Below are 24,382 nucleotides of genomic sequence, written 5' to 3'. Positions count from 1 at the left end.
ACTGCCGAATTTCTGTGATGACATGACATTGATTTTTATTTTTTATTTTTTTCTGCTTTTCAAATAACAGTAATGGCATAAGACAAGACAGTAAAAACTATGAGTCAGAAAAAAAGGATAGAATGGTACATGGGTAAAAAAACTGAAACAAAAAAGAACAGAAAAACTTTGCTGACTTGGTTATACTTGGTTATACTTGTCACGAATGCATGGTTAAAAATTTCAAAAAAAATAATTTTTAAATGAAAAAGGCTAACGTCTAAATGTCTATGAGATTTATGTTCAGAATACAGTGGAGGTAACCAATCCGAAACAGGATTGCAGGCCAAGGTGCCTACTGCTTGCGCTAAGAGTCAGACATCAATAGAGGGCGCACTTATATCATTCCATCAAATAAGTTCCTTTTTCATACTCAACGTGCAAGAGCGTGAGGAACGAATGTTTAATTTGACTGCTACTCGACACAGATAAATAATATATATATATATTTTTATGTTTAAGTAGTGCAAAACCGTAAAACATGACTGCTGAGATGAATGGCTGAATGATTGCTACTAGAATCGTTTTCATAGTCTATTTTTCAAAATTCATGACATGACACCCCGCATCCGTGATTGGATCATGACAATATATTACATTACACTCGCCTGCCAGACCATCTTATCGACAGCGACGTACACAAATTGAGAACATCAGTGTAACTCTAGGGAATACAAATTTCTGTTTGATCGACTGGTTGGATCTACTGTAAGCCGACTGGGTATACCATGCTCTCTATGAATGTTGCAAGCTGAACTGTCTTTAATATCGGTAAAGCACAATGTAACATATGTACAAGAAATATCAACTGCTTTAGCTCTCATTAAACATTTCCTGACTGATCCAAGAACGGTTTCCTGTGCTTACGGCGCAAGGAAAATCGACATAACGTGGCATTTTTGTGTAGGCTATCTGGTCACTGCGCGGTCTCTGCCATCTAATTGACATGGCTACCTGACATTCAATTTTGGTATGTTTTCAGAGAGTGATACAGGGTGTCTGTTTTGCTGCCTAAACCTCAGCCCTCCGAATTTGGGGACCAGGCGTGCGTGTACGTAGACTGGGTGGTGCACTTACAGACGTGCAGCGAATCGCATTCCGTGAAGGTTTAACTATGCAAACCAAAGCATAACGGCAAGCGCGACCGCGTCCAATCCGAGTCGGAATGAAAAGACGAGGGCCGACGAATACATTAATATTAAGCAGGTTTCAGATTCGAACACCAATAGCAATAACAGAGGAGTGGAATTGACTAATGAATAGTTGACAGCTGCGAAATGGAAAAAGTAAAAGGAGAGAATGCGAGAGGGATGGGGCGAAGAGCAACGATGCCAAGCCGCCGCCGCTGCAACGCTACTCTGGAGAGAATCCACACGGAATGCATCAGCACAATGAAAACCTACATTGTTTTTAAAAGTGTATGAATAATTAACGAACGTCAGGCGAACGTGCAGAAACATTGCGCGATATTGGGATTTCGAATCAGAAAAGGCAAAGGCGGGAGGTAGGCTATGTATCGTGCGTTATCCTTCCCAATGACGGCGGAGCGTAGTCGGAATAAGGAGCGCCTGGAAGCGAGCTTAGCCGGGCTGCGCGAACTGGAGCTGCTCAAGCAGAAGCAAGAGTTCCTGGTGCTCAGAGCACTGTCCCTGGGAGACACAACACCGGGGCATGGCTCTTGGGGCGACCCCCAGCCACCCCGCTCCGCCCCCCCGGCTCTTACCCGTGCACAAGACGACTTGACTTTGAGACGTCAGCTGGTATGTAGCCTATTTGTTTGGATGAAGTGGCAACGACGTAACAAAAGTTTGACGTGTAACTGCAAGAGTTCCTTGCGTTTTCATGTTCCTGCTGGGTATCTGTTCGCGAAAGGACGAGTTGGATAAACGTGTAACTGCGTTAAATAGAACGTTAGATTGACTATGTTCCTCTTATTTAAGCAGGCAGTGAACATCACAATCCATGTATAGTCAGTTGGCTAATCTAACTGCTCAAAACGCAAAGTATGTTAGAGCATCTGAGAGAAGCCTCTGCTTTGCTCGTGCATACGCAGCCCTACAAGGCATCATTGGTGGTTTTGTGTGTGTGAACCATTGTCCTATTGATGCCACGCAGGTCGAAGTCGAATTAAAATGATTAATGATGTCTTTGTTAATATGGGGATCAGATTGTGTCCCCCAGTCACGATTTGCATCCTGCCGAGTGAGAGGACAAGGGGAGGAGTATTTGATCGTTCGTACCGCTACCCATATCCCTCCTATTGTTCCCAGAAATCGTTTTTTTTCCTTCTCTTTTTAAAACTTTCTTTTGATTACATTGGCAGCTGTGTAAATCTAACACTTCATCGATTATTTGTAGAAAATAAACAATTTACTGAAAACAAAATACTGAAACAATAGACCATATATCATAACCAACACATTGTGTTTTTTTAATTTTTTTTTATCTCCGGTCTCAGTAAAAACAGTGCAATGATCAGTCTCAGGTTTACTTAAACAGTTTATGAGTCCAATAAGTCAAATACACTCTATTTATTCTAACAGAGTTGACATCACAAATTTTAGGCTACTGTCTAAAAAAATACCTAAATGCAGGGCCCATCAACAAAGTCATGGTACAGTATATGAGACTGTAGTGTTTCATATTGCTACTCACTTGCAATTCCACAGACCTCAGTATACAGCTCAATCTATTTGCCCAGGATTTGCATTCGTGCTTTGTGATGTTATAGGGCATGAAACCAGTATGCTAATCTTGTACATGGATTACGCCTGGAGGGATGTTGGGAATCAACATTTTAGACTCATGATTTCTGATTGATTTAGGGCCACGGAGGAACATAATATTGCAGTTTATTTCCACATTAGTATGCCTGCCAGAAGACGAGTCACGTTCGCCTGGTGACTAATTTGAAATATATGAACGTTGCCAAACGAATTTAAATTACTGTGTAACAGCACGACATCCATGCCGGTTAATACCTCTGCCTCCGCTAACAAGCGCGGTATTGTGCGCCAGCAGAGCAGATACGCCGTCTTGGTGCAGTCGCCCGCTGTCTGGCGATTAGGCCTAGTCACGCAGCCAACCGAAGTGAAAATTGCGCACACGTCTGCGCGCTGGAGGACAGCTTGCGACGCTGCTGATATATATTAAATAGCCAAAGCACACTCGTTCTATTCAATATCTCCTCCCCCGGCTCTCCTTCAGTCTAAGTGCAGACGAGTGCCATGAGTCTGGTGGAATGTCAATGATCTCTGACCTATTCCAGCAATGACTCGACACTTGCGCTCCTGGAAAGCTACAGTGTAAGATAGAGAGAGAACTTGGGTGTCTAACGCAAACTTGATTTGTATCCCACGAGATCCCTTTCAATGCCAAAGCTTTTGCATTTTGTCTTCAGCAGGAGTGTTTTGGAAACGGAAACCTCAAACACATTTTAATTTTAATTTATTTTTTCTTTCTTTTTAATAAATGCATTTCCGATTTTTCCCGCTGCATCTCAGCCTGTTGCAACACCTTTATTTTTTAATTCTAAATTCATTGTGATGCCAGTTGCCATGGTTGTGCTTTTTCCAGGCAGGATATAATGGAGGCAGTTTGCAGTAGAACAGTAACAGTCAGATTGTCCTCACATGTGGCTGACCTATGGTTGAGTCTCTTCTGCAGAAACAAAGCTTTGGTTCGTAACAGGACGCCCAGTTTTGACTCAGTTCCAACTGAGTCCATTTTACTCATATTAACTGTAAGAGATTAATGGCGTGTGTGTTGTGCATCTGCATTTGTGTGCTGTGCTACGCTGTAAGGCTCCTTGGACAAGAGAACATCCTACCAAAAGACAGAGAGAAAGGCAAAAAGCGAATGAGAGTGAGACGGAGGGAAAGAGGGGGGTTTCTGGAAGGAAAAGCGAGAGACCCAGGGGAGGAATAAGACATCAGGCAGAAGTAATCTAGTGGCACTGCTGTTTCAATTAGCGACAGCAAGCCGGGCCCGTGGGACGAGAGGCGGCTACAGTTGGTGGTCCTGGCTGTGCTGTGGGGCTTAGGAGGGCTCTGATTAGGTTTGGGGAGAGATGGGAGTAGAGGCACCCCCAATCCTTTTCCCCCTCCATGTGACGGGGGATTATTCTCTGCACGGCAACGCCGACAGCCAACCAACAACAGACAACAGCTGGGATAGTGCTGCATGCTGACCTCACTCACTGTGTGTGTGTGTGTGTCTGTATGTGCACGCTTGCGTGCGTGTGTCAGTCAGCCCGAATTCCATTGGTAGTAGCTGCATCGTATTATTTTCCCAGTGCGGCTCATAGTGGTATGGCATGGGTCACGGTGGGAGTTGGAGGATGGATAGTGTTACGAAATGCAGGACCTGTATATAGTAGTAAAGTTATGTGTGTGTGAGACTGTTTTTGTCTGTGTGTGTGTCTGTGTGTGTGAGAGAGAGACTGTTTGGCAGTGTGTGTGCCCACAGTAAACCCCACACCAGACCCTCAGCAGCTGTGTGTCCATGTGTTACCTGAGCCCCACTCCCCCCTCACTGTGGCTGCTGAGGAGAACGTGAGAGAGAGGAGCACTGAGCTTCATGCCCAGCTGTGTTATGTAAACATGGCAGAGAGTGTCAGGGGCATGTGTGTTTGTGTGCGTGCGGTGCGTGTGTGTGACTTTCTGCAGGCTGCACGTTTGCGCGTGTGTTTATATGCGCCGGTGTGGGACTGTGTGTGCGTGTGTGTCTGTATGTGAATGTGTGTGTTTGCGACTGTCCGTGCATACTGTTTGTGTTTATACATGTGTGTCTGTATGTGTGTGTGTATGTGAGTGTGTATATGTGTGTATATATCTGTATGTGTGTGTGTGTGTATATGTGTGTGTATATCCGTATGTGTGTGAGTGTGTATATGTGTGTATATATCTGTATGTGTGTGTGTGTGTATATGTGTGTATATATCTGTATGTGTATGTTTGTGAGTGTGTATATGTGTGTATATATCTGTATGTGTGTGAGTGTGTATATGTGTGTGTATATCCGTATGTGTGTGAGTGTGTATATGTGTGTATATATCTGTATGTGTGTATGTGAGTGTGTATATGTGTGTATATATCTGTATGTGTGTGTGTGTGAGTGTGTATATGTGTGTATATATCTGTATGTGTGTGTGTGTGTATATGTGTGTATATATCTGTATGTGTATGTGTGTGAGTGTGTATATGTGTGTGTATATCCGTATGTGTGTGAGTGTGTATATGTGTGTATATATCTGTATGTGTATGTGTGAGAGTGTGTATATGTGTGTATATATCTGTATGTGTGTGAGTGTGTATATGTGTGCATATATCTGTATGTGTGTGTGTGTGTGTGAGTGCAGGACAGTAAAGGCAGGCTGGCAGACTCAGGGCCGGGACAGAGATGACAGCGCAGCTGAAAGCCAGCGGCAGCGCAGCTGTAATTACCCAGAATGCCCTGCCCCGGGCGCGCCGCTCCCTGGCACGCTGGCACAGCGGTGCCCCGCCTCCCCCTCGCTGCGAGGAAAGGGTCACCGTGGAAATGCTAATTACAGCCCCGGAGGAGCCCGCGCGCGTTAATAATTAAGAGGAATAAGAGGTTTAATTGCGGCGGAATGGTGTCGGAGGACGGCGCGGTGACGGGCGGGCGGCTGGCGATCTGCCGCGCACGTGGGCGCGTCCGCGTTTCCCGCCCAGGTGTGTGTCCGCTCGCGCCTGTCCGAGCGCGTGTTGGCAGACCGGCTAATTGGCGGTGTCTAAATGCCGTTGCGGATCGAGTTCCTGCCTCTCTTCCCTCTTCTCCGTAGCCAAGCGCTTGCGTTTCCATGGCGACGGCGGGTTACATCACCGGGCTTAGTTAACGATTGCTTTGGCGGATATTATTTACGGCTTCGGCTTCTGGGCTCTAGTGCTCACTATCCAGCACCAGCCCACCACTGTGATACAGCCCCTCAGAAATAAGAGGGAAGAGAAATCGTGCGTGTGTCAATGCTGTGTGTGTGTGTGTGTGTGTGTATCTGTGTGATTGTGTGAGTGTGCATGAGTGTGTCTGCGTGAGTATCTGTGTATATCTGTGTGTGTATGTATCGGAGTGGATGTGTGTGTATCTGCGTGCACTTGTGTGTGTGTGTATCTGTTTGTCAGTGTGAGTGCGATTGCTTGTTCGTGTGTGAGAGAATGTGTGTGTCCTCGTGTGTGTGTGTGTCTGTATCTGTGTATCTGAGTGGATGTGTGTGTATCTGTGTATGTGGTATGTGTGTGCGTGTGTGTGTGTATGGGGGTGTGTCTGTCTGTCAGTGTGAGTGAGTGTGTGTGAGTGCTCGCATGTGTCTGCTTGACCCTGATGTTTCCAACCTACCCCAAGGATTACAGTGTGCATGCTGAATGGTGTTACTGCTTACCTTAATGAGGCTTGATTTAGCAGCATTGTGGGCATATATCTGAACGGACACCATTAAACGTGTATCGTAAATTCGTTCTATTAGTTTTAATGGTAAGTATCAGTGTTCAGCCCCGCTGATTGGGAGTAAATGGTTGATCAGTGGAGCCTGAAGTGATTAATTGAACAGATATTTCATTGAGACCGCTGGCCCTGGATTTTCTCAAAGGACATAAATACAAATGTCGGATAAAGAACCAGTTGAACGTCACATGCTTAGCAGCATACTTTTGTCACACAGAAATGCTTGCAGAAGTGCAATGAGGAGCTCAATGAAAAAAATTGTAAAATAAATTAATTGCAAAAGCTGATATGCTCAAGGCCAGCCTGCCCTCTGGAGCAATACTGGACAGCTTTCTTTCAATGCCAGAGCTTTTCCTTTGGTCTTCAGCAGTAGCATTTTGGAAATGGAAACCTACAACAGATTTTTATTTTCATTTCTAAATTCACTGAGATGCTGGTTGCCATGGTTATGCTTTTATCTATGAGTATGTAATGGAGGAACACATCTGAAAGTCACTTTGCAGTAGAACAGTCAGACAGTCAGATTGTCCTCAGATATCCCTGGTGTAAAATCCAGGTATGACCAGCTTGAAATTACCACCTACCAGCTACCAGCTTTTTCAAAACCTAGCTTCAGCTGGTCAAACCATGTTGAGTATGGAGCTGGTCTGAACTGGTCAACAAGCTACCAGTTGTTTCAAAACATAGCTTGAGCTGGTCAAACCATGTTGAGTATGGAGCTGGTCTGAACTGGTCAACGAGCTACCAGTTGTTTCAAAACATAGCTTGAACTGGTCAAACCATGTTGAGTATGGAGCTTGTCTGAACTGGTCAACAAGCTACCAGTTGTTTCAAAACATAGCTTGAGCTGGTCAAACCATGTTGAGCATGGAGCAGGTCTGAACTGTGTCGCAGCTCAGAGAAATCTCCAGCCGTTGAACGAGGGGTGATTTGTTAGGGTTGAAAGGAGGACCTACAGGACGGTATGTCTCTAAGAACAGGGTTGGGCAGCCCTGCTGTAAATGATGTTATTGCCACATTGGTTTAGTTAGCTATTAGCACAACTAGCTAAACACAAACCAGGCGGATGCTTCTCCCACTTCGCTGGGACTACATGCCACACCCTATTGCCCCTCAGGACTGCCTCATTCAGTGTGGAGATTGGTGGTCACAGCTGTCCGTCAGTGCCAGACCCACCTGCCAGCTGTCTGTCAGCTAACGTATTTCTCCCACCGACGTCTCGGTAAACAGTGGACTGGACCGCGTGAAGAACTCAACTCCAGTCCCAAGCTTATGTGCATAATTTTCAGGCCAACATTTTAAATTGCGTTATTTGAAAATCTGACACATACAGTATACTCACACTGATATAAATAGCTCAGTGGATTATAGAACTGAATCCTTCCAGCTTGAGTTGATAAGTGCTGTGTAAAGAATATGGATACACTTAATCTTCTGTTTAATTTGAGCTTCCATTTTACCTCAGTATTTGACTACTGTATAGATCATATAATATTTCTTCTCTGGGCATTTCACATGTTCTGGCCCACGTTAGGAACCAAAACATATACTCCCTCTTCTTTCTTTAGCTTTAGCTGTATTTGTGTGTTCATATTGTATGTATATATACACACACACAAGCACACACACAGAAATGCATGCGCACACACACGCACGCAAACATACACACACAAGCAGGCACATACACACACAGGAACACACACACACACACAAGCAGGCACACACACACACATTCACACACACACACACACACAAGCAGGCACACTCACACACACACACACACACACACACACACACATTCACACACACACACAAGCAGGCACATTCACACACACACACACACACACACACACACACACACTGTTCAGCCACTACCCCCGGCTGTTCAGGATGTACGCTGTTCTGAACTCCACATTTCGTTCTGTGCATAATGGCTCTGTATAGATCCAGCTGTAACTGTGGACCAAGAGGTGATTCTCAGCTCAGTTTAAAATGGAGGGCAGGCTTTCAGCGTGTACTTTTGTTTGGGTTGGCAGTTCAGTGAAATGGTGAGGAAACTGGACTTAATACTCAAATATCTTTGGTTCAGTTCCCTGCTCGGATGCTGTCGTTCTACCCTTGAGCAACATACTTAACCTGAATTGCTTAGGTAAACATCCAGCTAAATAAATAGTTTGTTTGTAGTAATGTAATCTGCCTAATTCACTCTCGATAAGAGTCTCTACTAAATGCAGTCATGTAATCACGTGCTATTTCCGAAGCAGATGTTGAAGATAAGTGCTTGTTTCTCATTTATTGAAAAGTTTCTAATTTACGGTAATTGGTTATCCAGTTTGTTGACTGTTCTTGATTTATGTTTTGTGTAAACTGCCTTTGAAAAGTGCAGAATTTCTTTCATTTCTGTCTTACCCCATCATAATAGCGCCTGTGCTTATATGATTTCTGATTATGAGTAAAATTGGATGTGTCCAGACTACATTAGCCTTCTTAATAAGGTGCCTTATGCTTTAAACCTCATAATTATATCTAACCTGAAGGGCTGCAAGTTACACCTTAAAACCTTTACAGAGTGAAACAACCCTAGAATTCCTATATTTCTTATTTTTGCTTCGAGTGTGCCTGGAATTATTATTAACTCGGGTACTGTCAATATTTTTAATGCGCTTTGATAGTGTACAGCAGCAGCCCCGTACACGATTACAACAGCTGCAATTAAAACGGCTCCCAGGCACAACAATATTATCAATATCGCCAATTACCGACAATGTAATACGCAACCCCGACCGGAAAATTTCAACGCATTTCAAAAAAAGATTAGCAGTTACTATCAATCTATACCGGAATGAACATTTGAGTTTGAGTGAAATTGACGATGACAGCTTAACAGTAATTAACTGAAGTAGCCAGCACCGATAGCTGCTGGAGACAATACGCCCGCACAGAAGTCAACAGTGTCGTTTCAGCTCCTTTCCTCTCCCTGTTTCATTAGTCATCGACGTGCCCCCGTCCCTTCCAATAAGTGACAGGCATCTGCACGACACTCACATTTCTGAAGCACTGAATTTCATTAGCATACTGATTTGTGGGGGTGGGATGAGGGGCATTTGACCTGTGACCTCGCTGTAATGAATTTGAGGCCATTTAAGACCGATGTAATTCAATGAAAAAAAAACCAACACAATGCCGACAATCTCGGGCCAGCGTCGTTAAGAGCTCCGCCCACACATGAGCGCGACCAATGAGAGTATGAGAGGGGGAGGCAGCTAATGCAGGGCAAGCAGAGTTCAGAGGAGAGATGTGCTAGACGGGTACCCACAGCGCACTGGCAGGGAACCTGGCTGCGGATGCTTGTTAAATAACGGGTTCTTTTGTGAGCAGGATCGTACAACAATGGCCCAAATCTCCGTAGGTTTTTCTGCATTCGGGTGAAGGTTCTTGCTGTCCGTCCAATTCACTGTTCCAGAACCAGTTGTAATGCTTAGGGGAAGATTCTTTTAAGGTGTGAGATCACAAATGTGATTAGACATTCAAATACTGCAGCTGAACATTCTACTGCTGGTGTAACAATCACTGCTGGTAATCGAAAGCAATGGAAGGGAGTTCTAGAACACTGACTTAGAATTTAGAAAATAGAACATTAAAAAAAAAACTACTCTTCAAAGGCAGGGTTTTTCCTGGCACAAAATGAGACAGAGGCTGTCCTTTAATCATGATCGCGTGATCAAATTTACGCACAACATCTTGTTCATAATGTGAATTATACAGCCAGTAATTATCACAATGACTGGACTGTATTTTCACATGTTCGTCCTAAATTTTCTTTCTTAAAACATTTTCACATCCTACTTTTAAAAAAACACATTCGACATGCTTTGGTGGTGGGGTGTCTCGGTGGCGCAGCCTGTAGAGCACTGACCGCATGCTCATTGCGAGCTGTGACGTCGGTGGTTCAAATCCGACCGTCTGACATTTGTCGCATGTCTGAAAAAGCTGAAAAAGGCCTAAAAAATATCTTAAAAAAAAAACGACATGCTTTGGTGCTATAGAAAATGAGATATACCTGTCGCAATGCAGTGAACTCAACTTCTGATCATGCACTCCATGCATCTGCTGTAGCTATGCGTTCTTCTTCCTTGCATCTTTCCTGGTGCATTGCGGTGATTATGATACAGCATCACATCACCGTAATGCCTCCATTTCAGTTACAAATGATAGAAACTTGTATTTATAAAGTTTTGTTGTGCTGACTCCGGTCAGAACTTCACAGAGGCGGCACAAAACTTGATCGAGGTGGCCGCCTCAGAACTCCGGAAAAGCCCTATAAGGGTATGGGGTGCCCTGGGGTGTGAGCAGAAGCAGCACTCCGGCCTGTGTCGGGGGAACAGGGAGGGAGTCAGTGGGACAGCTCTGACAGCTGAGAGTGAGACGCTCCCGGCATGAATAAAACAGAAGGGGGTGTCAGACTGTCCCCGCGGGTCCTTACACACCAGATCAACACGCCGCTTCTTCCGTTCACCGGGGGGTCTCGGGCCTCCCCGTCTGACAGCCGGTCTGTCACCGAACCGCCGGGGGAGGGCGGGGGAGACGCGCTGTCAGCAGACGCTTTGTCACAGAGATTGACATGCGGGGGCTCATGGGAAATGAGCAGGGGCCTGGTCTGTGACCTCAGGCTGGAGGAAATGGGGAGAGGGACCTGGGCTATGAAGGACCTTCACATGACACAGGGATCTCATACGCAGATCCTGGAGCTACAAAGTAGTAGTTTTTTAGAATGTTTCTTTCAGAAGTGTTCAAGAACATTCTACTCACATAGTTGTGATGTTCTAGAACTCGATTAACGGTAGTGATTGTTACATCGCCATTAGAATGTTCAGTTAAGAACACATATTTGTGTTCTTACACCTTAAAGGGTTAAGTGCTGAATTTAAATTACAATTGGCGAAACACCATGTTAGATTGCCAAGGCCTAGGTTGGTTCCTGATTGAACGGAAACCACAGAGACCTGCAGAAAACATCAGTTTTCCTAATCCAGTTTCTCTGGTTTATTATGTTTAGAGGACCCTGGAAATTCCCCCACAAAACAGAATCCATAGGAGGCACTTAGCTGCAGAGGGAAGGGCCCAGCTGCACAGTGGAAAATCCTCCCCCTTCTCTCTGGGAGCGTAGCGCAGTCGACTGGAATTTCTCATGTTCCGGCGAAGAGTTTTAACCACCGTGTGCGATCCTGTCATTCTGGCCCTGACGAAGCGTGCGTTTCCTGTCCGTGTAAAAATAACGTCTCGGGCATGATTCTCACATGGAGTTCTACGGCAAATCTAACTTTGGCCTTTGGTTTCAGCACATCCTATCGGGCTGTACAGTACAGCCTGAGGAATTTCACTCCGTACGCTGAGTGGGTGCGGATTCGTACATCTGACCCAGTGTTACGGAACACGTTGTACAGATCCTCTGCTACTGCCTGCAGCAGGGCATTCTGGGACATGCATTCGCTCACAGTGGCCGAAATTCATAAAGTGCCTATCCTTACAAGTCAGTGTACAGTATAGAGTATTCCTTGTCCATAACCATATCTATTATGAGGCAAAGATAACAATGTTCTGAGATCAACTGTACATCTGAGCTTGATTTATCCTTATTCTTTGTGTTATTGAGACCATGCAATTTCTAACTGGTGGCTTCTGAGTCATACAGCACTGTGCTGAAAAAGGAGGGGTCTTTTTGAAGCTATCGTCTTTTCCTATTTTTTTGCTTTATTCTTTCTGCTCTGTACTGTGTCCTATCCTGGTTTCCCTGCAGTGTCCTTGCTTTTATAAATAAAACGCATTGTTTTTTTCTTGTCAACACAAGTCTTATCCCTTCATCTCTGTCGGGGCAGGGTTTTTAAGGGTGTGCAGTTCAATCTGTTTGATGTGACAGGTGAACATTCCTGTGAAGTAAATTTGATGTGTGACCTTCAGTGTGTTATAGTGTGTTTATACAGAAACTGCCCAAGCTGTGTGTGTGTGTGTGTGTGTGTGTGTGTGAATTGTGAATGCTGATGTGTCGCTGGGCCTTGACTATATGTGTATGTGTTTGTGCATGTGTGCATGCGTTCGTGTGTGTATGTTTGTGTACCTGTGTGTGCATGATTGATGTGTCTCTGGGTGTGTGGAATTTATTTGCGGGTCTGTTGATATAGTTGTAGCCATGTGTGCATATATGTGTGTGTGTGTGATTGATGTGTCTCTGGGTGTTTGTTTGCGGGCCTGTTGAGCGTATGTGTTACTGTGTGTGTGTGTGTGTGTGTGTGTGTGTGTGTGTGTGTGTGTGTGTGTGATTGATGTGTCGCTGGGTGTTTGTTTGCGGGCCTGTTGAGCGTATGTGTTACTGTGTGTGTGATGCGTGTTTCACAGAACAGCCTGCAGTGTGTGTAACAGTGTGTGTGTGTGTGTGTGTGTGTGTGTGTGTGTGTGTAACAGAACAGCCTGCAGTGTGTGTAACAGTGGGTGTGTGTGTTCAGAACAGCCTGCAGTGTGTGTAACAGTGGGTGTGTGTGTTCAGAACAGCCTGCAGTGTGTGTAACAGTGTGTGTGTGTGTGTGTGTGTGTATAACAGAACAGCCTGCAGTGTGTGTAACAGTGTGTGTGTGTGTGTGTGTGTATAACAGAACAGCCTGCAGTGTGTGTAACAGTGTGTGTGTGTGTGTTCAGAACAGCCTGCAGTGTGTGTAACAGTGTGTGTGTGTGTGTGTGTGTTCAGAACAGCCTGCAGTGTGTGTAACAGTGTGTGTGTGTGTGTGTGTTCAGAACAGCCTGCAGTGTGTGTAACAGTGTGTGTGTGTGTGTGTTCAGAACAGCCTGCAGTGTGTGTAACAGTGTGTGTGTGTGTGTTCAGAACAGTCTGCAGTGTGTGTAACAGTGTGTGTAACAGTGTGTGTGTGTGTGTGTTCAGAACAGCCTGCAGTGTGTGTAACAGTGTGTGTGTGTGTGTGTGTGTTCAGAACAGCCTGCAGTGTGTGTAACAGTGTGTGTGTGTGTGTGTTCAGAACAGCCTGCAGTGTGTGTAACAGTGTGTGTATGTGTGTGTGTTCAGAACAGCCTGCAGTGTGTGTAACAGTGTGTGTGTGTGTGTGTGTGTGTGTGTGTTCAGAACAGCCTGCAGTGTGTGTAACAGTGTGTGTGTGTGTGTTCAGAACAGCCTGCAGTGTGTGTAACAGTGTGTGTGTGTGTGTTCAGAACAGCCTGCAGTGTGCATCCTGGGGCCTGATGGCGGAGCTGGAGCAGCAGGTGGGGGAGCTCAGAGTGGAGGCGGAGCCTGTCTGCACCGAGCTGCCTGGAGACATGGGAGACAGCCGTCCCAGCTCAGGTACCGCCCAGCCACCCCGAAACCAAGCCCTGTACCACCCAGCCACCCCGAAACCAAGCCCTGCATCACCCAGCCCCCCCGAAACCAAGCCCTGTATCACCCAGCCACCCTGAAACCAAGCCCTGTATCACCCAGCCCCCCCGAAACCAAGCCCTGCATCACCCAGCCACCCTGAAACCTGGCCCAACACCCAAACCAACAATTTGCAAACTGACACACTGTGAGATTCAATAAAAGTGTAGGATGTCTATTTGAAATCCGTACATGATTAATTACCCCAGGAATGCTCTTTGCTTTGTCCTTTTGCTATAGAACAGATGGAATTCATTTAGAAAAACCTATCGAAAATAGCATAGACGCTGCACAAAACACCATAAATTTTTTAAAGCTTGATGCCCTACACAGCTTAAATCTAAATTGAATCCTAAGCTCTAGATATATCAGTCATTAATCTTTAATTGGATTCGCTCTCGGATGACTCAGGCGCGCTTCTGACATTTGCCGGGGTTCTACAGACGCGCTGCTCGCGGCGTCCGTTCCCGCTCCGCGCAGAACAGCTGAACGCGTTGGCTGAAGTCAGAACGGCCCGCTGTTTCGTTTGGAGAGAGAAGAGAGCGGTAACAGCTGGGGCTTAGACCCTGCCAGGAAAACCCTGCCGAATCCAGCGGCCTTCTGGTCGCGCTCGTGTTCCTGAAATCGCGAGTTTAGGTTGCCGCTGCATTTGAGCCTCCGGCCGGTTCTCTCCGTCTGATCCGCACCCCCAAAGCAAATAAACGGGCCGAGGTTTTCCAGGTCACATGCGCTCCCCGTCTCCGTGGGGATAGCAGAGGAGCTGACCCAAAAACCCTGCCGCAGTTCGTCGTTCTGCGTCACTCCGTGTTTTTCTCCAGATACAAAGTCTACTTAAAACAATTTATAGAATTGTAAGAACTTTGGCTTCATTAGAAATGATAGAAGATATAATTACGGCCACAGCTTTGAAAACCCAATTCCTGATTTGGATGTGTGGGAAATTTATGTTGCTTTCACAATGGTATATTAAACTCGCTCCTACATGCACCAGTGGCAGCTGTTGATTGAGGAGGGTGAAAAGGGTCTGATTACACTGATTATTGATCTTCATCTGTCTTCAGTCGTTTTCATTGATTCACAAGGTTGCCAGTGATCAGGGACACGTTCAATCAGAAAAAAAAGTTTTGCTACGGTTTCTGGGTTGAATGATATGTTACCTCGCAGCGTTTGGAAACAGGCTTTGAGATATGTTTGCTCCCGTTTGGTGGGTGTAGCTCGAATCGATAAAGACCTACGCTTTAAAGCCCAAATGGCCTTCTCAGACACCATAGGAGCAGACCGTACTAAATCAGTCCGTCCGCCCACGGTTTGCAAATTGGTGTTCAACGCGCCACCATTACCATTTAAATAAACGCTTTGCTACGCTTTCCGGGGCTGAACGTGACCCTGAATAGCCTAATCCATTGGCAGGTAAACAAACAGCTTCTTTCTTGGCACCATGTTAGGGAGATGAATCAGTTATACACTAAGTATGCACTATTTAACCTGCACTTCAAGATTGTTTCAATTACAAAATCTGTGTATTGTAGATCTTTGTCAGGGATATTCTCTGAGAATATAGCTAGATGTATCCACAAATTTGAATAACGTTGATTGAAATGTACACAATTTTGTTTTGTTTTTTCATAAAAAGAGTTTAAGGAGAACTGGCTACACCTGATGGTATTGAGTGCTTGTTGTACTTTGTAATCAAGGAAAATGATTTCAAACATGTCAAGACCAATAATCAGTTTAAGGGGATGTTTTCAGTCTCAGCTGCCGTCACTGACATACTGGAGAAAGAATCCACCGCAAAACTCGTTTTCCTATATTAAGAACTTCACAGTCTTCGTTCATTCAAAAGGGTGAAAAAAATATATTTAGCAGATACTGATCATTATAATGCTGTAATGAGAAAATATGATGGATGGCTTAGCATATGAAAAGCACAAAATCATTTTGGATGCTTTTTGAACAAGGCTCCTATTATTCAGAAAGGCTTGAAATGTCTTCCTGTTCGTTCATTTTAGCTCTTGCCGTTATTAGCTATGTATCAGTTGAACTCCCACGCACATTATAATTGTTGTTCAGTTAGCTCCATCTGTCATGTTCGCTTTGTGTTAAAAATGCTTTTGTTCCGAGTTTTCAAAAGGTGTTTCATGCCATGAAATCACGAGTCTGAGCTCCACGCTCCACGCTTTCTCTATTCGAACATTTTTGGTCCATGTAACAAAGGACTTTGACTAGCTACTCTGTTCCCGTGCCACACACTGCCTCACTCACCTACAATGCTGTTCACGTTCTTATTTACATTCACATTTCTATGAACCCTTTAAGGTGTGAGATCACGGATCTGTGATTAGAATGTTCTAGAACAGACTATAAAGAATAAGGACACAGATATACAGGACTAGTGAAATAGCTTTTGGCTGGGATTTTTGTGCTCTAAATCCTGGTGTTTCTTTGTGGAGCTTGCAGATTGTGTGTGTGTTTGCTGTGGCAGTTATGCAAATAGGCTTAGGGGGGTCCTGCTGTCATGACTACTGACATTGTCAAAGATGGTACAGGAGAAAGATGGCAATCCCAACTATCAGCTCCTATTCTGCCTGAGCCTAGCTGTACTGGAGGCCAGGAAGTGCCATGTTAGGTTACGTAAGTCTACTGTTCCTCTCTGAGAAAAGCCAGAGAAAGAAACCAATTTCAAGACACTGCGCAAAAGTGCGATGGTGAACAACTGCAAGATGAATTGCTTTTTTGAATGCAATATTTCACCCAACTAAACCTTCAGTTTTGTACCTAACAGTTTTGTACAAAGCTATCCAATGACTCAGGCGAACCCAGTAAGTACAGATCAGCAGCACCCCGTAAGAAACCCACAAGGACCCGTTGTGAGGTCAGCATAAGCAGATTTCAGCATAGAGCAGTTTCAGCGCTCTGTCGATGGTTTCTCACTGACGTTGTGCTTGCCTCCGCAGGGTTCTACGAGCTCAGCGAGGTGCAGTCTTCAGCAGGCCTGTCCGACTCCTCCATCTTCGGGGAGCTCTCTCCCGGCCCTGTCCGAGCGGTGAGAGGCGCCTACCCCAGCGAGAGGCCCAAATCTGTGGGTGAGTGACCCCCCCAGTACCCCCCGCGTCCACCCGCCACGCGCCAGCTCCTCTCGATCCCGTGCTCCGACAGCCAGTCTTTCCCACCAGCAGAGCTCCGCTCGATCCCGTGCTCCGACAGCCAGTCACCAGCAGCAGAGCTCCGCTCGATCCCGTGCTCCGACAGCCAGTCTTTCCCACCAGCAGAGCTCCGCTCCATCCCGTGCTCCGACAGCCAGTCTTTCCCACCAGCAGAGCTCCGCTCCATCCCGTGCTCCGACAGCCAGTCTTTCCCACCAGCAGAGCTCCGCTCCATCCCGTGCTCCGACAGCCAGTCTTTCCCACCAGCAGAGCTCCGCTCCATCCCGTGCTCCGACAGCCAGTCTTTCCCACCAGCAGAGCTCCGCTCCATCCCGTGCTCCGACAGCCAGTCACCAGCAGCAGGCCCGACAGCAGGAGACCCGCGGCCGCCTTTTGTGTTTCTCCAAACAGCCAGCTTTTATTTAACACCAGAAGGGTGTTGGGTCTGAGAGGAATGTGTGAAAAACAAGGACAGGACCAGGCCTGCGTGAGTGCGTCAGCGCACAGTTGAAACGTTTACAAAAGATGTTCAGTGTTAAATCGACTCTTTCCGAGTACGTAATGGTCCCTATTGAACTCATATGTACTCTGTTAGAGTTGAAGCAACACAGGACATTTTATTGTGTAGGCAGGTCGAGTTTATTGCGCACTGCAGTGAACAGACATGTAGTGTTGAATCGAGCCAAGTGGGTAAGGGTTAGGGTTAGGCTTAGGCTCGTAAGGAATGAAAGAGTTAAAATCTGCCGTAGAGTGCCTCTGTGCCTCTGCTCTTTAATTGCATCAAAAAATGTTCTTGGAGAGATTAAGAGATGGCCTTCAGGTCAGTCATGAGACGCACAAGGCCACACTGTGTGCAGCAGTGCAGACAAACAGCTCTACTGCTGGGAAAGACAGAAAGGCCTTCTGTAGCGGAATGTAGTCTGCACTCACTCACCCTAACACACACACACACACCGACACTTGCACATTCTGCCTGAAAAACAACACACACACAGAAAGACACACATACGCACACACGTACACATATACACACATACAGACACATTCAGTCTGAAACACAAACACACACCCACCACATGACAGTATGCAACTATATTTATCCTCATATAGCCACACACATTCAATTTGAAAAGCTGCACACACAGAATGTACAGTATATTACTAACTATCCATGAACACACACACACAGTCACACACAGTCACACACACACATAACACACACATGCGCATGCACGCACACACACGAGCACACACACACACAGCCACAAACACACATGTGCGCACACACAGTCAGATACACACACGCTCACACACACACTAATGTAAAGCACACACTCCAAACACACGTACAGTCGACGGACACTCACAAACACACACACACACTAATCTAAAGCGCAGACCCCAAACACACATACAGTCGACGGACGCTCACAGACACACACACACACACACTAATCTAAAGCGGACACTCCAAACACACGTATAGTCGACGGACGCTCACAGACATACACACACACACACTAATCTAAAGCGGACACTCCAAACACACGTACAGTCGACGGACGCTCACCGACACACACACACACACACACACTAATCTAAAGCGCTCACCCCAAACACACGTACAGTCGGCGGACACTCACAAAGAGATCGCTAAGCAAGCCTCTGCTTCACCGCTTCCCACCGCTGACCTTCATCCAGAATAGACGGCGGTGATTAGGGAAGATGTCCCTGCGGAGAGAGACAGCCTTGAGCGACACACAGCGCTCTACAACAGGGCCGTAATGAGCAGCCTCTCTGACCACCGCTGGGTCCGGTCTGACCGCTCAAGTGCAAGGACCGCGCGGCTATCTGCAAGCTTGTCAATTACAGGACAAAAGTGGTTAGCTCGATGTGAGGCGCAGCGTGTCTGCGTTTGAACGAGACTTTGTTTCTACAAACCATTTCTATAATCTTATTATTCTGAGATAATGCGTCTCAAGAACTACTCATGGCTAAATTTTACTTACAGCACTAAATTGAAAGCTTCTATATTCCTGTTATCAAAACAACAGTATGATAGCTATAATTCATGACAGGTGAAAATATAATTCATGACAGGTGAAAATTTCCCATTGGTGAATCTTGAAATGAGTCAAATTGTCTCACCACATTGGCAATAGTTTTGTCTTATTTACTATTAGAAATAAGTCTAAATGACATTACATTGCATGAATGGTATTTGGCAGAGGCTCTTATCCAGAACGATGTACAGTCCCCTGGAGCAATACAGGGTTCAGGGCCTTGCTCAAGGGCCCAACGGCTGTGCGGATCTTATTGTGGCTATACCGGGATTCAACCACCGACCTTGCTGGTCCCAGTCATGTACCTTAACCACTATGCTACAGGACGCCCTAAATGAAACTTAAAATACTTTTTTGCAGTTTGAATACTTCTTTAGCTCTGTACGTTATGTCTGGCCTATGCCTTATGTCTGAAGCTATGTGTGATTGCCACATACCTGGTTTTGTTTCGGACCGTAATGTCTGATTTTCACATTATTTGTACAGGTCAGGTTTGCGGTCCTGATCTGATAATATAAATGTCTGGTCTGATAATATAAATGTACCCAAATATCCCCCTCCCAACACCTCACTGTGTAATGATACTTTAAGCTAGCATACGTCACCTACAGTGCAGTTCGTAAGTATTTGGACAGCGACACATTTGTTTGTGTTTATGCACTGCACTGTGCAAACAAACAGTTAAAGGTCTGTCAAGCTTTAATTTGAGGGTTTTTACATCCATATTGGCTTAACTGTATCGGAATTACAGCCCCTTTTATACATAGTCCCCCCAATTTTAGGGGACTGTATGAATGCATTTACGTGTGGTGTCCGGTTTGGACAAGTTCTAAATCTGGCACCCATACATGTGATCTGTCACCAGTGGAGTGTTTGTTGTGTCTCCAGCTGTCTGTATACATTGCCTGGAGCAGTTATTATGTCTGCTTCTTTCCGTGTTGTCTGCCAATCTACACAGTATTTACATTCATAATACATAATACATTCACAAGTACACAGTGTAAAATTGACCAGTGTTCGGGTCAGTCCCGTCTATTTGGTCAGGTCTGGAAATCAATGGAAATCCATTCCACAATTGGAGCATTATGTTCTGTTAAGAATTTTGTCAATAAGCCAACTGCATTTCAGTTTATTTCCTTTATTGATTGAACTGAAAAGGAATCGATCCCAAATCTGATGAAAACGAACAGGCCATTTTAGGCTTGGCATTTATGTACAGTGACGGGTGGTTTCTGGTGGGGTGTTCCTGTTTCAATTCTACTTCTACCAATTTTATTTCGAGCAAAGTACCAGAAGCAGAGTCAGCCCTCCAGATGCTGGTACCCATTCCTGTTCTAGAGAGTATCCATCACGGTGTTAAGCTTATACTTCAACTCCCCCAGCGTCTCTCCCTCGAATACCTGACCCAGCAAGCTGTCCCACATTTTAACCACGCTCTTTTGCTTACATGGCTTTGTGTGTTGCACACACTTATAACAGAACCTTATAACATAAGAGCAGAACAGGCCCCTCAGCCGTGTAGGGTTGGTCATTTACCTTTGGACCGGAGGACAACCAGCCCCGCGTCAAGCACTGTGTGTTTGTGTGTGTGTGTGTGTGTACGTGCGTGTCAGACCTGGGTCAAACAAGTAAGTGCCTTGAATTCAAGTACTATCGCTGCTTGATTGATTTTGGCTGGTGCAATTGAGCTAACCCAGAGGACCAGAAGGCGAGGCTCGCCGTTTTTGAGAGTATTGCATAGGTTCCTATACGCCAGACAAGTTACTGTTTGATTCCAAAATAATTGCCTATTTGACCCAGGTCTGGTATGTGTGCGTATGTGCGTATGTGTGTTTGTATAAGTGCGTGACTTCAGTTTTTTGTGTCCTCTCCCTTTAGGCGATGTCTTCGTGGCAAACCGAGAGGGGCTCCTGGAGTCGGCCCCCCATTCCTTGGTGCCGCGCTCGTTCTCTGCGCCTTACCCGTCCCTGGAGGGCATCGCTGAGGGGGCGGGGGAGGAGGAGCCCTGGGTGTGGGACCCCAGCGGACCCCCAGAGCTGGAGGACGAGCCCACGGCCGAGGACTACCAGCAGGCCCGCCGCGTCCACTCCTACATCCTGGGCCTGATCCAGCGCCGGGCCCTGCCCCCGCGGCCCTGCAAGCCCCGCACCAGCCTGGGGCCCGAATCCCGCGGGGTGGCCCGGCAGAGCAGCCTCTGCCGCAAGGAGCCGGGCTTCGGCCCCGAGCACCGCAACCACAGCGCCTCCTGCGTGGAGGGTCCCGTCTGGGCCTTCCGCAGCCTGGACGAGGAGGACCCCTTCGGCGGCCTGGAGGAGCCCCTGCCCCTGCTCTACGCCCGCCCCAGACCCGCCTGCCTGGCGGGGATCCGGTCTGCCTCCCTGGACTTCACCTGCGGGGCGCACGAGCCCATGGGCGTGGAGGGGGACTCGCCCCGTTTCCACGGCTACCCCCGTCCCCGCTCGCCGCCCCCAGAGGACCGGCTGGTGAACGCCCAGTACATCCCCGCCCAGCCCTGCCGCGCCCACCGACCCCCGCCGCCGCCCAAACCCGGCCGGGCCCCCGGCACTCCGCCGCAGAGGGCCCGGCCCGCGCCCAAGAGGTGTCGCCTCGGCGACGAGCGCCCCCCGGCCCCCAGGAAGCCCAGCAGGAAGGCGTGCCGCTCGCAGTCGGAGAACAGCCTGGTGGGTCAGCGGGGGGGCACGGCCGAGCGCAAGTACAACACGGTGGAGAGGGACGGGGGCCGGGGCGGCCAGCCCAGGACCAGGCGACCTCCGCCCGCTAACGTTAGCACCGGCTGCCGTCGCTGGAGGTCCACTCTGGAGCTGAGCCAAGACGAGGCGGATCTCCCGGGCGACCAGGCTGCTCGGAGACCCGGCCGCAAACCCCGCCTCCCCCCGCCGTACGCCTACGGCCACGCCGTCCCCCACCACCTGCCGGAATACATGGAGCGAGCCCCGCTCTGTCGCCCTGAGGACGGCTACCCGCTGCCCCCCGGGGGCGACTCCGAGTCCAGCCTGAGCGAGGCCGACTCCCCCGGCTCCAGCTCCCTCTCCAGTGACTCAGAGGAGGGGAGCGGGGGCCTGGTGTGGCCCCAGCAGCTGCCCCCCCAGCTGGCCCCACCGCCCCCCACCCCGCCCGGGGCCACCCCCCCCAAGGCCTTCGTCAAGATCAAGGCCTCCCACGCGCTCAAGAAGAAGATCCTGCGCTTTCGGACGGGCTCCCTCAAAGTCATGACCACCGTCTGAGACTACGACTCCCACAATCCCTCTGTACAGCTGCCTCATCCATCCACAACACAGAATCTGTCTTAATGAGTGTTTTAGCCTTGTAACATAACTTAAGAGTAAAGTGAAATTGTCTTAACCGTTGGCAATCCTTGAAATTAGTAAAACTCATTGGCAATCCTGTTGTCTTATTTACAAAAAAAGTGAAAGAAATAAGAACTAAATCTAAAAGATATTAGACTTAAGTCTAAGTAAGTATGTCAGCCTAAATTACTTACGTTAAGACTTAAATACTTTTTTTTTTTTTTGCAGTGAATGTGTGTCTCTGGTGTCCTCCTCACCCGTATACTGTCTATCCTGGTGAAACTCAGACGAGAGGCTTCAAGCCCCGAGGTCACTTCATTCCCACACTCTCCTCTTCACCTCTTGTTTCTCAGAGCCCAGGCCGCGTACCTCGTTAATGTTAACGACCGTGTCGGTGGCTCATTGTGGGGCACACTGGTGACCCTACACTAAAGCAGCGTCCCCTCGTTCCTCTGTAGCCCGAGTCGGCCCTGCCTGCACCAGACACCAGGGTCATGGCTGTGAACGTCCTCCTTCTCTCCATCTCTCACTCCCTCCCTCCCTCTCTCTTTCCCTCCCTCCACTCCACTGCTCCTTTCTGGTCTGAGCACTGCAAAAACCCTTAAACCCTATATATAGTCTTGTATTTCATTTACTTTTTGCTAAATAAGACAAAAATATTGCCAATGAGGTAAGGCAGTTTGACTCATTTCAAGAGTAACACAATTTTGCTTATCAAGCAAACATGAACTTAAAGGTACAATAGGTAATTTACAGGGCAGCCTGTAGCATAGTGGTTAAGGTACATGACTGGGACCCCTGCAAAATGCCTTTCGTATAATGTAATGTCATTTCGGACTCCTAACGGTCAAGAGAGGAATTGCAGCAACAAACACCCTCAAACCACAACATGCACTGTCTTGGAAAGTTGACAGTGACAAATGCGACAGAGCCTGCAGTCTTTTCGTAGTGTTCAAGAAAACGTTCACCAGACAGGTGACTTTATGAATGTTGATTATGAATGCGTGCTGCACAACACTATTTATATGTTTTATCTTTTTTAAGTTTTCACTTTAGCTAACCAACTATATTGTGAGCAAGCAACTTATTTGGCTATGGAACTAGCTGGCTATATAACTAAGATATAATAGTGTACTACAAATAATGCTACTGCAACTTACAGTTTGACACAAATAAAGGTTTAGCTAAACACGCATGATTCAACACGTAAAGATATGTTGAAGGAACGTGTAGCTGCCAAAATTGCAATCCAGACAAGCGATCACTGAAACTCTGTATACTATTGCTTATTATCAAAGCAAATACATATCTAGTTATAAAACCAGACCAGTTCGTTATCAGTGGCAACGAGCAAATTAACTATTAGTTAACTTGCCGAGTTTACAAATATCCACCTGAGACACAACGCGTGTGCTCGCGACACTCGCTACTATGTTCATATTGCCTGGATATCTGTAAATTCGTCAAGCTAATTATGGCTAATTTGCTTGTTGCTACCGATAGTGAACTGGTACTGTTTTATAACCAGATATGTAGTCTTTGATTGGATAATAAGCAATAGTATGCAGAGTCTCAGTGATAGCTTGTCTTGAGTGCAATTTGGGCAACAACACGCAAACAATCATAATAAGCCCCTTACCATTGGCATCTTACCTATTGTCCCTTTAAAACAAGCTAATATTGTCTACTTGAGAAAACAAGAGATCTTAAGTCTTATTACAAGACTAAGACGTTTGTTAAGACGGTTATTTTTGGAGTGAGAAGCTGCTCCCATCACGCTTGTTCCTGGTCATCTGCGCAGCGAAACCATACCTGTACCTGTAAATGTCTGTACATACCTACGAGGCCTTGTATTTATGAATGTAATCCTGTACCCAAGGATACAAGACCAGTGGCAGTCTGAACTGAACTCCGCAGCTATTGGAACAACAGAGACAAAGGCACACACACAAA

General features: G+C 46.8%; 1 protein-coding gene across 1 annotated transcript; it reads left to right on the top strand.

Annotated features, from left to right (window-relative positions):
- Window positions 1–1,375: 1,375 nt before the first annotated feature.
- On the top strand, window positions 1,376–23,837 carry LOC133133189 (dapper homolog 3-like). Its single transcript, XM_061249266.1, has 4 exons — window positions 1,376–1,799; window positions 13,714–13,843; window positions 16,870–16,998; window positions 21,000–23,837. Exons 1-4 carry the CDS (start codon window positions 1,551–1,553, stop codon window positions 22,364–22,366), a joined length of 1,875 nt encoding a protein of 624 aa, XP_061105250.1. The 5' UTR covers window positions 1,376–1,550; the 3' UTR covers window positions 22,367–23,837.
- Window positions 23,838–24,382: the final 545 nt, after the last annotated feature.

The sequence above is a fragment of the Conger conger genome, chromosome 7 (genome assembly GCF_963514075.1).
Source record: "Conger conger chromosome 7, fConCon1.1, whole genome shotgun sequence".
NCBI classification, from domain to species: domain Eukaryota; kingdom Metazoa; phylum Chordata; class Actinopteri; order Anguilliformes; family Congridae; genus Conger; species Conger conger.
Note: the sequence above shows the minus strand (reverse complement) of the source record. Positions and strands in the feature narration are given on the sequence as shown.

Excerpts from the sequence above, each read along its gene's own strand:
- LOC133133189 (XM_061249266.1), top strand. The coding sequence starts at position 1,551 with ATGTATCGTGCGTTATCCTTCCCAATGACGGCGGAGCGTAGTCGGAAT. Across the intron at positions 1,800-13,713 it reads TGACTTTGAGACGTCAGCTG|AACAGCCTGCAGTGTGCATC; the intron begins GTATGTAGCCTA and ends GTGTGTGTTCAG. Across the intron at positions 13,844-16,869 it reads AGACAGCCGTCCCAGCTCAG|GGTTCTACGAGCTCAGCGAG; the intron begins GTACCGCCCAGC and ends TTGCCTCCGCAG.